This window comes from Lissotriton helveticus, chromosome 5_1, assembly GCF_964261635.1.
Source record: "Lissotriton helveticus chromosome 5_1, aLisHel1.1, whole genome shotgun sequence".
NCBI lineage: Eukaryota > Metazoa > Chordata > Amphibia > Caudata > Salamandridae > Lissotriton > Lissotriton helveticus.
This window is the reverse complement of record NC_136065.1, coordinates 392,572,874-392,585,044: the sequence shown is the minus strand read 5'-3', so window position 1 is coordinate 392,585,044 and position 12,171 is coordinate 392,572,874. Positions and strand designations below refer to the sequence as shown.

The window sequence follows — 12,171 nt, the reverse complement described above, 5'->3', positions numbered from 1 at the left end:
GAAGCTGACTCAACCCTGGAGTGCTTTAAAGAGTCCTGGGCTATGGCCAGATATTTGGGCCTCAAAGCACCTTCTCGCCCATTCCAGTCTGCTTTTTGTCCCTTTCGTGGCTACAGAAGGGGTGTCTAACCACGTCCTGCCAAAACGAGCCACTGGTTCATGCAGACTGCCCAACCTCTATGTGGCTGAGGACGTGAGACCCAGTGACCACGCGGGTCTGGAAGCCAGTGGGCGGGCCAGTCCACCCTTTTCCCCCCACCGCAGTCTGCAAACTTACCTCGTCCGACGTTTCAAGCCCATCAATGTCCAGTGAGAGGCAGGATTTGCCATCACCTCCCCCACTGGCAATCCATTACATTGGACAGGTGGGTTTTGCAAATCAGCCGAAGGGGCTACTCCCTACCCTTTGAGACAACCCCTCCTTCCATGCCACCATCTTTCGATCGCATGTTGGAGGATCATTTGGTACATCTCTTCCAGGAAGTCTCAGCTCTCTTGGCCAAGGGAGCTATAGAGAGGGTCACTGCACCAGAAGTAGGTTGTGGCTGCTATTCCTGCTACTTTCTGGTGCCCAAGAAGGACAAAGGCCTGGGTCCTATTCCAGACCTCAGAGCCCTCAACCGCTTCCTCCGGAAGAAGAAGTTCAAAATGCTCACATTGACTCAGATCCTGTCTGTCCTCGACCACGGAGACTGGATGGCTGTGTTGAATTTGCAGGGTGCCTATTTTCATATTCCTGGCCTGCCAGCCCACAGATGTCATTATTGGTTCACAGTGCTCCCCTTTGGCCTTACTAGTGCCCCTCTGATGTTCATGAAAGTGATGGCAGTGGTCAAAGCTCATCTGTGCAGATCAGGGGTCCAGTTCCCCTATCTCAACATCTGGCTGTTGAAGGTGAGCTTGCCACAGGCTGTCGTCTCCCACCCCTAGACTTTGGAGGACCTCCTGCACTTTCTGGGGTTCACTATAAATGTGCCGAAGTCACACCTGACTCCCTCTCCGATGCTCCCTTTCATCATAGCTGTTCTGGACACAGTGCAGTTTCGGGCCTATCCTCCCAAGCAGCGTTTCTGGATATCTGGGCCATGTTTCCGATGTTTCACCCTCTATTCTGAATTTCGGTGAGAATGGCCCTGAGGCTGCTGGGCCTCATGGCCTCCTGCATCCTGCTGGTGGATCATGCCAGATGGCATTTGCGGGCTCTGCAGTGGGACCTGAAGTTCGAGTGAGTGCAGCATCAGGGGAATCTTTCCGACTACGTTCGGATCTCCAAGGCAACTGCACAACAACTGCAGTGGTGGCTAACAAACCAAGCTTGGGTCAGAGGCAGATCCCTCTCCTTTCCCCAATCAGATCTAACAGTGGTGACAGATGCATCACTCCTGGGATGGGGCGGCCATCTGGGAAAGGCAGAGATCAGAGGCATCTGGTCTCCTGGCTTAATATCAACCTGCTGGAGCTTCTGACGATTCGACTGGCGCTGAAAGCATTCCTTCCCTCTCTCAAAGGGAAAGTGGTGTAGGTGTTCACAGACAACACCACCACCATGTGGTACTGCAACAAATAAGGCAGGTGGGATCGAGGACCGTATGTCAAGAGGCTCTTCACCTCTAGACATAGCTGGAACATCAGGGCAAGAGCGGGGTGGTTCAACACCTGGCAGGCTCTCTGAACGCTAGGGCGGGCAGACTCAGCCGTTGTTGCTTGTTTGATCACGAATGGCGTCCTTACTCAGAGGTAGTGTAAGGGATCTTACAGCGGTGGGGAGAGTCTTGCTTAGATCTGTTCACCACCGTAAGAGAACGCACAATGTCAGAAGCACTGCGCGTTGGAGTCTCCAAGGGGGCACTTGCTTTGCGACGCATTTCTGTGTGTTTGGAACAGCAGCCTTCAGTATGCCTCTCTGCCTGTACCACTTCTGCCCCGGGTGCTCAAGAAGATCAAGCGTGATCGGGTCCAAGTTTTACTTGTGGCTCCGGACTGGGTACGAAGAGTCTGGACCCACAGCTTCTGAGCATGGCCATCGATCCTCCAATCAGACTGCCCCTTTGCAAGGATCTTCTGTCCCAGCTCCAGGGAACGGTTCTTAACTCAAACCTGTCTAGCCTCCACCTCCTTGCGTGGAGATTGAGCAGCGGCAGTTGACAGCTTTTGACCTTCCGCCCGAAGTCTGTAATGTCATCTTGGCAGCCAGGTGTCCCTCCACTAAATCGGTATACTCCGGTAGATGGAACAAGTTTGTGACATGGTGCACAGTGAGAGCTGTGGATCCCCTTTCTGTCCCCCTTTCAGAAGTCCTCTTGTACACACTTTATTTGGCCCAGCAGAGCTCTGCTCTGGGCACACTCAAAGGCTATCTTGCTGCTATTTCTCTGCTTTTCTTCGGCTGCCAGATCAGCCATCCTTATTCATGTCCACTATTGTAAATAGATTCTTTAAGGGCATTACTCATCTTTTTCCTCCATCTACCTTCATAATGCCCCAATGGGACTTGAAACTTGTTCTAACATATCTTATGTGTGCTCCTTTCAAGCCTCTTCACACCTGTCCTCTCAGGCTCCTCACTCTGAAAACTGCTTTCCTTCTTGCCATCACCTCTGCTCGCAGGGTGAGTGAGCTTCAGGTTCTATCTTGCAAGCACCCTTTCTTCTCTGTGCATCCAGACAAGGTGGTGCTTAGGGCAAGGTCTTCGTTCCTTACGTAAAGTGGTTACATCATTTCATGTAAGACAATCAATCACTCTGCTCACCTTTTTCCCACCTCCGCACCTTTCTAAGGTGGAGAGACTCCACTGTATGGACCCTAAATGTGTGCTGTCATTCTATCCTGACCGCACCAAAGATTTCCAGGTGGATGATAAACTCTTCGTTGGATTTGTAGGTGTCAAAAAAGGCTAGGCTGTTCAAAAACGTACCATCACTCTGGTTGTTCTATGCATACAAATCTTCTATGCTTTAGCGAAAAATGATCCGCCAGTGGGGATGCGTGCTCATTCTACTAGGGCTAGGGCAGCAACTCCTGCATTGGCACGTGGAGTCCAACTCCTTGATATCTGCCATGTAGCAATGTGGTCATCTCTGCACAGTTTACTAGACATTACTGCCTGGACAGCCAATTCCGGAGGGACGGCTATTTTGTCAGTTCGGTCCTCGAAGACTTTCTGGTGTGATCCTGGTTTGCACATCCTCCTCTGGGGATGGTATTACTGGGGTATCTATTCTAAGGTAAGGAATCTACAACTAACTGTCTCTTTCAGATGATAAAGTTACTTACCTTCCGTAACAATGTATCTGTAAGAGACATAGGTAAATTGTAGATTACTGCCCCACCCATCCTCCCCGCTCTGCGAACTGACTTCTAGGGACAGGGACTCCCTTACAGGGCTTTAGTTGTGGCGTGCCAGTAGTCAATGTCTTTCATGGCTTTGCACTTCTGGCGTTAGAAGTCGTGTCACAACTGACTTCAACGTCTCATTTTATGATTTTCTGTTTTCGTTTTATTCATGATTTTCATAATTTTTTTCAAGATGTTACAGTATTCAGTATGTGACTTACGACAGCCGACATGGTTACCATTTACGAACCGGAATACTACAGAGAAGGAAGCTGCTCATCAGACCCCAACCAACCCTGAGGAAGCCCTGGTCCTGATGACCATGTAAGGGCTAAACACGTGTCGGCTGTCGTGAGTCACATACTGAATACTGTAACATCTTGAAAAAATGATGAAAATCATGAATAAAAAGAAAACAGAAAATCATAAAGTGAGACGTTGAAGTGTTCTTCATGTATCAACATTGAATAAGGAAGAGGATGTACTCAGATACCTTAAACTAGTTACATTTTGAGGCAGATAAGGTCCAATACCTCGAGTAAGCAACCTCCGCAAAAAAGAAAAGGTAATAAATACCCATAGGAGAACACTTGACCTGTCTTTTCAAATACAATTCTCCTTATTAATGTGTGCCAAGTCTGGGGAGTTTGTGAGAACAGTAGTGACAGTGACTCGCTGCCCCGTCACATTAGAGTTCGATGCTGCTAGTTGATATTTGTAAAGTGTCTGCATCAAGCTGCCTTTAAAAGGTTGACACTTATTTTGATGGTTGGGTGCAGTCCATCAGTAGAGGACCTGCAACTGTATTGAGTATGTTGCCCAATACAAATTCAACACATTTGGACTTCAGACAATGCTTATATTGTCTCCATTGTGCTGCAAGATTTATGAAAATAACTCTGGTCCCAGTCAACGAGTACTACAAAATGTATTTGGCCTAATAATATCAGTCTCCACTGCAGATATTTTCCTTAGCTTTAAGTAATATGTTTAATTGTTGTTTAAAGTTTCAGAAGACATCACCTGTTTACTTTAGGGGGCACATTATCTCTATCTAACTTTAATCAACTTCAGGACCAATTAATTGTGTTTCTGCTACCCATCAGGAGCAGCTGTCACTCCATGTCCTTACTAGATTATGTATGGTTAAATTTTTGTTAGCTGAAGAAGGCTGCACATGTGCTATGTTATGTTATGTGTTATGTTTATTGCTATTGCACAAAGCACTACTATGAGAATTCAAGATAAATTATTGCAAAACAAAAAGACGAAGAACTGACCTAGTCATTATGGAACTGCTCACTCTGTCTTTTGCTTCCTTTCTAGAGTGCCAGACAAAGTGGCTAAATGCGTATACAACAAGAGATAACAGGGGAGAATATGAACTGTTGTGCCTTCTTCGGCAGAAATTTCTAACCGACATGTGCAAGGAACCTATTGCCATCCAGGTGGAAACAGCCTCTGGACAGTCAGTCACCAGTACAGGGGATGTGATCAAACTGTAAGAATACCTTCCATCACCACATAGCAGATGTAGAAAAAAGGCTTAAGACCAGGAGTTTAGCTCACTTAGCAGATTATAGTGATATAATTTAGGCAGTGATCAAAATGAAGACATACACTCATTGTACTGAAATACTAGGCAATAATATTAAAAATAACAACCAGTTTTTTCTTGTTCAATGTCGATATAATCCGAAAAATAACATTGTCAGTGTTTGTTCATATTTCGGAAGGAAAATATTGCACCAAGGCCATCCCTTGATGAGAACAATCCCCTCGGCTCAAAAGCAGCATTAATAATCCTGATTCTCAAATAGCCAATTGCAAATAAAACCACTCCTCATTCCTTTTTTCAGCACTCTAGAAGTATAACAGATCATTCCTATAAACTATAAAATTATTCACCAACCCTCCCAGCCATGTTTCCATAGATCCATCTTTCAGTCTTTAACATTAACAACAGAGCATACCACAACAGCCAGCTTCCTTTCCTCATTCCCCTTTAACTCCATGCAGGCTTTGACCTTCACACTCTTGCCATCACATCCTCCCTTTGTTTTACCAGGACAGCTTGCTTTTGCCTGTTTTATTTCACATGTAAACCACCCCTTTGTGCTGCAAACCATCACAATCTTATTCTCATGGAATGGAAGATACTGGCTCAGTATATATCAGATTGTTACATTTCACATGAATAATTAGTTGCTTAACATCACAAGAAACAATATCCCAAAGGAATGAAGAGTATGTGCAGCAGTGCAGCTAGTTGTATTTGTTTATTCCCACACAAGGATTAGAAAGCAGTTACATGAGGACAGCTATGGAGTTTTAAGCCCCATCCTCTTCCTCTAACTGGAGATTCCTAATCCTCCCTGAATGGGCATATTGTTTAATGGAACCTGTAATTTGCCAGCTGGTGCAGCAGAGCTATTAACTTGCTCGTCTAGGCAGCAGATGAATCTTATTAAGGGCTGGCTCTGAGAGAATTTCAAACTATAAAGCATGTTAAGCAATCCAGTTATGTTTAAAAATACCTCATGTTTTAATTATGGCCCCAATAAAAAAAAATACATATATATATGTGTGTGTGTAAATATGCCGTCTTTTCTCCGGTCTCACTTTTCCATCACCCACGCTGAGATAGGAACACGGCTGCCAATTGAAATGCAATAGTTCTTTATTTTCTATTCAGCAGCTATCGGCCATATATATATATATACACTTGCAGCCCGTCCCGACGTTGTCCGGGTATGAAATAGAATGTGTGTAATGTGTGTATTTGGCAAGGGCAATTTATTTTAAAATCTCGCGGTAGACAACATTTTTTGTTTAATTAGAATAGGGGCGGAGAAGCCCTGGTTGATGTTAGCAGGCGCGTGTAATTGGTGTAGTGATCCGCCGCCTGAGCCCGGCTACAGCCCTGGTTGATGTTAGCAGGCACGTGTAATGTAGTTGAATGAGAGAGTTATCAGCCACGGGTAAGTCCGTTTAATGAGAGAGTTCAGTGACAGCGAGTAGGAGAGGCTGCAGTAATTGTCCCCGCAGACACGCTCATTTGCGTGTTCCCCCGCTTGAGGCCCAGATGCAGGCCTGTTTGATGTTAGCAGGCGCGTGTTCCCCCACTTGAGGCCCAGCTGCAGCCCTGGTTGATGTTATCAGGCGCGTGTAATTAGTGTACTTATCCGCCGCCTGAGCCCGGCTAGAGCCCTGGTTGATGGTAGCAGGCGCGTCTAATTTCGTTGAATGAGAGAGTTCAGTAACAGTGCGCAGGAGAGGATGCAGTAATGTTACTTACCAGGCCTCCAGCTGAACGCGTTTGTCATGCCCCCAGCACACGGCCACAGCAGACGATCTTCTGATTAATGTACGACCCACATGCAACAGCACCTGCTGCACCAATGGAAGCTACGCTCTTGAATGACTCTACGCACAAGGGAGCAAGATGGCGGACTGAAGCTGCCACGGGGGAGTAGCAGCAGGAGATCCTCTCCTCCACTGACACGGCGATGCTTTGAATAGCGTTACCAGTAAACCAGTAACTCAGTAAAAAAAGGACATTCCTTACCGCTGAACACCCATCGTTACCCTGGAGGCTCTGAGGTCTATCGGCAGCTGAAGCGGCTGAAGCTGGCGTTTTGAAGCGGGCAGCTGAGGCAGGAAGAGGAGCCGCGAGAGCCGTGAGAACCGCGAGCAACGTGGAGCACACAGAGACGGAGCGGAGGCAGAGAGATCGTGGATCTGCCTGAAATCAGAACTGGAACACAAAGAAGGCGGTGCGGTAGATGTGGAAGTTGGAGCGGCAGAAGTCTCCAGGCTCCAGCAGCTCCGGCAGCGGGCGTGGTGAGAGAGCGAGGCTGAGTGGGACCGCGTGGCAAGGAAGCTGTGCGAGGCAGTGCGGAGACTGACTCCCCTTCTCGCCACATTTTGCTACAATTGTTACATTGCTGCCAGCAACACTTGCAACAGGCACGGCATTGGGGACTCTCCAGGCTCTTCAGGTTATTTTTGCTATACTAGCCACATGTTTGCTACGTTGTTACATTACTGCCAACAACACTCGCAACAGGCGTGGCATAGAGGGGCTCTGCAGGCTGATAACCGAGGAACCTTCTCTCCTCTGCTGGCTAAATACTGGCTAAATATGTACTTCTAAGCTAAAAACTTTGGATTCGGCTAGAATTTGCTCATTTGATATGACAGAGAGGCGGGGAGCCCATTGCCACATCCAGCCTTCATCCAGCAGTCAGCCGTGAGGGAAACGGCCATTACAAATCGCGAATCCTGCTGTGAGGGAAACGGCTGAAGGGGCTCCGGGACCACATCCCCGTTCTGCCCCGACACACCCGTGATGCTCCCGCTGCGCCTGCTGGCGCCATAAGATCGCGGAACGTCTCCCGCCTCGCGGGACGCTAGCGGACGGCCGCCGGGGTAGGCCCGGGCAAAGGGCGGGCTGTCTGTGGCCGTCCGGGGCAGGAGGAGGCAGGGCTGGGCCAGCCCTCTGACAAATACCCATGGGTAAGCGTAAGAAAGCAACAAATGCAGAGGAGGGGGTGAAGAAGGCCAAAGTGCCGAGACATTCGGAGACAATCATTTCCTACCTCTCATCAGCTGTGGGGGCCCTCACCAAGGAAATTGCAAATGCCGAACAGGAGCTGGGCTTAGCATCCTTTCCCCTTACAAACCGAACACACGCTACTGACACTGTCCAGGCACCTCACATTCCATTAGAGCCTGAGGTGGTTGTGTTAAATTCCAATTCTATTGTTGCACCTACTGCTTGTCACTCCCCTGGCAATTCCTCAGCTCTGCCTGCGTCACAGCGTACCCAGGTGACCGGCACAGGCCAAAGATGAACACAAAAAGGAGAAAAAAAGCAGAAGGCGTTCCAAACATAGCACCTGTGACTAATGATAATCTTGGCGAACATTTAGAGGCCTCGTTTGTTGCCCGCATTGAGCCTCTGTTACTGGGTATAGCTAAAGACATTGTGGAAACTTTGAACACTTGCCTCGCTGGCCTATTAAAGAAATGCGCCCTTATCGATACTTTTGTCAATAAACATGCCCTAGATCAGGAACCCCAACAAGGTGGGCGTGGCTCCTTTAGGTAAAAGAGCAAATTAAGTAGTTAGACCCCCTGGACCTATGCTGACCAGTAATGGGGAGGCCCTAGATAATGCCAGGATCCGGGATTCCCACACAGCTCCTACTAGTTCAGATGTTATTCATCCAAATCTAGGCCCCCTAGGTAGCTTTGCACAATTACGATGTCCAGTTACCAGCACGCGGGTAAGGGGCTGCCAAGTAAAATTAGGCCTGCCCCCGGAGGCCGCCCCCTTAGTTGCCACATTCATTGGAGTTGCTCCACTTAAAGAGGGAGAGTCTGCACCTGTGTCTGACCTAATAAACAAGGCTAGACTATGGTGTGCTGACTCTTGTAGTGGTGGGACGAACATTTCTAACAGGATTATTATGGCGAGAAGGGTGGGTTGGATTGGAAATTGCACAAAGATCATAGAGGGGGACTGTGTCATAGTAAATTTCGACAGCTCTGATTTGGCTAACAGATTCTTCTGGGATGGCTCAGAGATTTCAGAAACAGGCCAAATGAGACCGGTTCCCTTGGGTTTTTTCTACCCGCCCCCAGATACACACTATGGGGCACGCCGTCCAGCCATGGTAGGGAGGGGCTGGAGTTCAGTATCAGGAGGTGTAAGATCAGGTGGGAATTCATGCCCGTATCCCTCAAAGGGGGGCCAAGTCGTCCCGATGGCATCTCACCCTCAGATAGTTCATGCATCCGTTGAGGGGGTCGGGCCGGTTCTGAACAACCGATTTTCCCCTCTTTCAGACATAGAGGAAAATGATTGACAGCCAGTCTCGACGCCGCTTGTCACGCACGGGGTTCTTAACCCTGATGTGACAGCGGCCTGTAAAATAATCAGTTGGAATATAGCTGGCATCAGAGCAAAAAGGGCAGACACAGCTTGGGTTGATTATGTCGCCAGCCATGATATTATAGCCATTCAGGAATCTTAGGACCCTTCCCCTAGCTTTTGGCTGGATGGCTTTACCAGCTTCGCCGTCCCGGCCATCCCAAGCACTGCGGGCAGAGCAAAGGGTGGCCTCATCTCCCTCTTTTCGTTAAAACTCATGGGGACACTAAACTTGGTTAAGGCCGGTTCACCAAATCTCTTAATTGTGGAATGGGTAGTTTCCCCTACCCGCAAAATTATCTTAATTAACTTTTATAATTCCTGGGAAAGGGACGATGGTAATGAACACATTGTCTCCTTGGAAAACGTTTTATCCAACCTCAGTCAAAATAATCACACTAATTTCGAGCTCATCTTAATGGGCGATTTTAATATTCACCCCTGTAGCGACCTATGCTACACAGGAGAGCATGAGGGGCCAACAGGCTCGATGACACCTCATTTCGAGCATACGAAGTCAGGAGAGGCCCTCGAAGAGTTGCTGGCCAATTTTAATATATTTGAACCGATTAATACCGAGGGGGGGGGGCAAGAACAATTACCTATAAGGGTACTGACCTTGGTTCCGTAATAGATTATATTTTTTTGACCCCCGGTCTCGTACATAGAGTTGTGACCTATAAAGTAACTGTTTCGATATATAGTGACCACTACCCGGTGTTGCTTGAGTTGTACTGGGGCGACCCCATGGGTTTTAAGTCCTCCACCTCTCAATTGGGGTCTCCCCTACTTCCCACGGACCAAGGGAGAAGGCTTAAGTGGGCAAAGGTGGTTCCCGAAAATTTCACCGCAAAATTATTCCCCAAAATTGAGGGTAACATGGCGATCTGTCAGGACCAAAAAGCTACCAACCAAGAAATCATGGGGGCCTTTGAGTTAATATGCGTACACATCTCAAACGATTTGACGACTAAAGCAGGTCAGGGAGGTAACAAGCCCTATAGATGGTTTGACCCTAACTGCTCAAGAGCCCACAGGGCACTAAAACAAGCACTAGAATCTTGCCCGATAGATAAGGCAGTTATTGCCAATTTGAGGAAGGTGTATAAGTTAACAATTAGTGGTAGGAAAAACGACGTAAAAAAGGCAGCATGGGAAAAACTATTTTCATTAGACGTACTGCGCGACAGCAGTCAGTTCTGGTCCACAATTAATCAGCCCTTTTTCTCAGACTCAGACAACATGGTCATGGACTGTGTTATCCCTGATGATAAGTGGCTCCTACATTTTAAAGAAGTTTATGGTGACTCAGATTCTGGCGCCCAATGTTGTCCACCGGTGGCCCCCGAGTCTGCTCTTCTACTTTTCAATTACGACGAAGTGGAGAGAGCAATTTTAGAGACCTCGAAAAATAAGGCGCCGGGGCCAGACGGCGTACCGGCAGACCTTTACAGACACTCACCGAAACTTTGGGCAAAGGTGTTAACAAACGTCTTTTGCGCTGCTAATGGTAATACTTTCCCTACCACCTGGGCCACCTCAATCATTGTTCCGATCTTTAAAAGGGGGCAGCGAGATGATCCGGCGTGCTATAGACCCATCTCCCTCCTAGACTCTGCGATTAAGCTACTAGGCAGAGTCTTATTGTTTAAGCTAAGGGACAGTATAGAGAGAAGTAGGGGTCTTTCAAACATACAATATGGGTTTAGAGAGAAGAGAGGCACCCTGGATCAATGTTCAAACTTGTATCTTTTAATTTCTAAATATACGGTAGCTAAGGAGGGGTCGTTATTTCTGGCCTTTATGGACCTCTCCTCTGCTTTCGATTTAGTAAATAGGGCTAAGTTGTGGACAATCCTACTGGAGATCGGGATTGACCCGTCACTTGTAAACTTCATGGCGTCCCTTCACCAGGAACTGTTTGCTACGGTTAGGGTCACCAGGGAGGGCAGGTGCACAAGTCGTTTTAAATGAGAGAAAGGAGTGCGTCAGAGCTGCATTCTGGCCCTCCTTCTCTTCACCATTTATATTAATGGTTTGGGAAATTATTTAGAGGCAGCGGGGGTGGACGTTCCGCGTGTAGGAGATGCAACAATACCGGCTCTCTTATACGCGGACGATGCAGTTTTATTAGCCCGCACTGGCATCGGACTCCAGAGACTGTTGGACCTATTCGGGGCCTTTATGGACCGGCTGGATCTAAAGATAAATACCAAAAAATCCCACTCAATGGTGGTTGGCCACCATAGAAATAAGTGCAAATCCAAACCTTTGTGTGTAAGGGTGAGGTGGTCTCCAGGGTTGCCGTTTTCCCTTACTTAGGGGTTCTCTTTGATGAGAAGGGGTCGTGGGCCCCTCAAATCAAGGCCAAGAGCATATCCGTGGCTAGATCCACGTCAGCCCTTATGGGATTCTCAAAAAGGCTAGGGGCGAGGCCCATGGAGGCCCTCTTAAAAGTTTATATCACCAAATGCATTCCAATTGCCACATATGGCTCACCATTAAGGGGCTATGTATCTCACGAAAAGATCCAAAGAGTGGAAAATGGTTTTTGAGATACCTTTTGTCTGTTCCCCAGTCCACCCCTACCTTTTCGATCCACTCTGAGGTGGGCCAAGACTACGTTACAGACAGGTTGAAATTGGCCCCATTAACATTCTGGGCAAAAACATGGCTCAATCAAGAATTAACTCTGAACCACGCTATCTTGACTGATGTCATGGCATTGGATCACGTAAAAAAAATACCCTGGCTGGAATATCTGAGAAATGCCTTCACACAGCTAGGACGCCCGGAACTCTTTCTGTCACCATCTAGCATTAGGAGGGAGGACATTAATTGGATTAAGAAGCACTTTATAGATAGGGCTAGATTGGCTCGTGAGGAGCAGGAACTGTTGA

General features: G+C 47.7%; 1 protein-coding gene across 3 annotated transcripts in view; it reads left to right on the top strand.

Annotated features, from left to right (window-relative positions):
• The window catches only part of LOC144753177 (mucin-5B-like), a 404,695-nt gene that overhangs the window by 312,122 nt on the left and 80,402 nt on the right, over positions 1–12,171 (top strand). For all 3 annotated transcript variants that reach the window (XM_078640943.1, XM_078640942.1, XM_078640944.1), the window contains one exon: positions 4,660–4,834. In XM_078640943.1, coding sequence (XP_078497069.1) covers positions 4,660–4,834 — 175 coding nt within the window. The remainder of the gene's footprint in view (positions 1–4,659; positions 4,835–12,171) is intronic.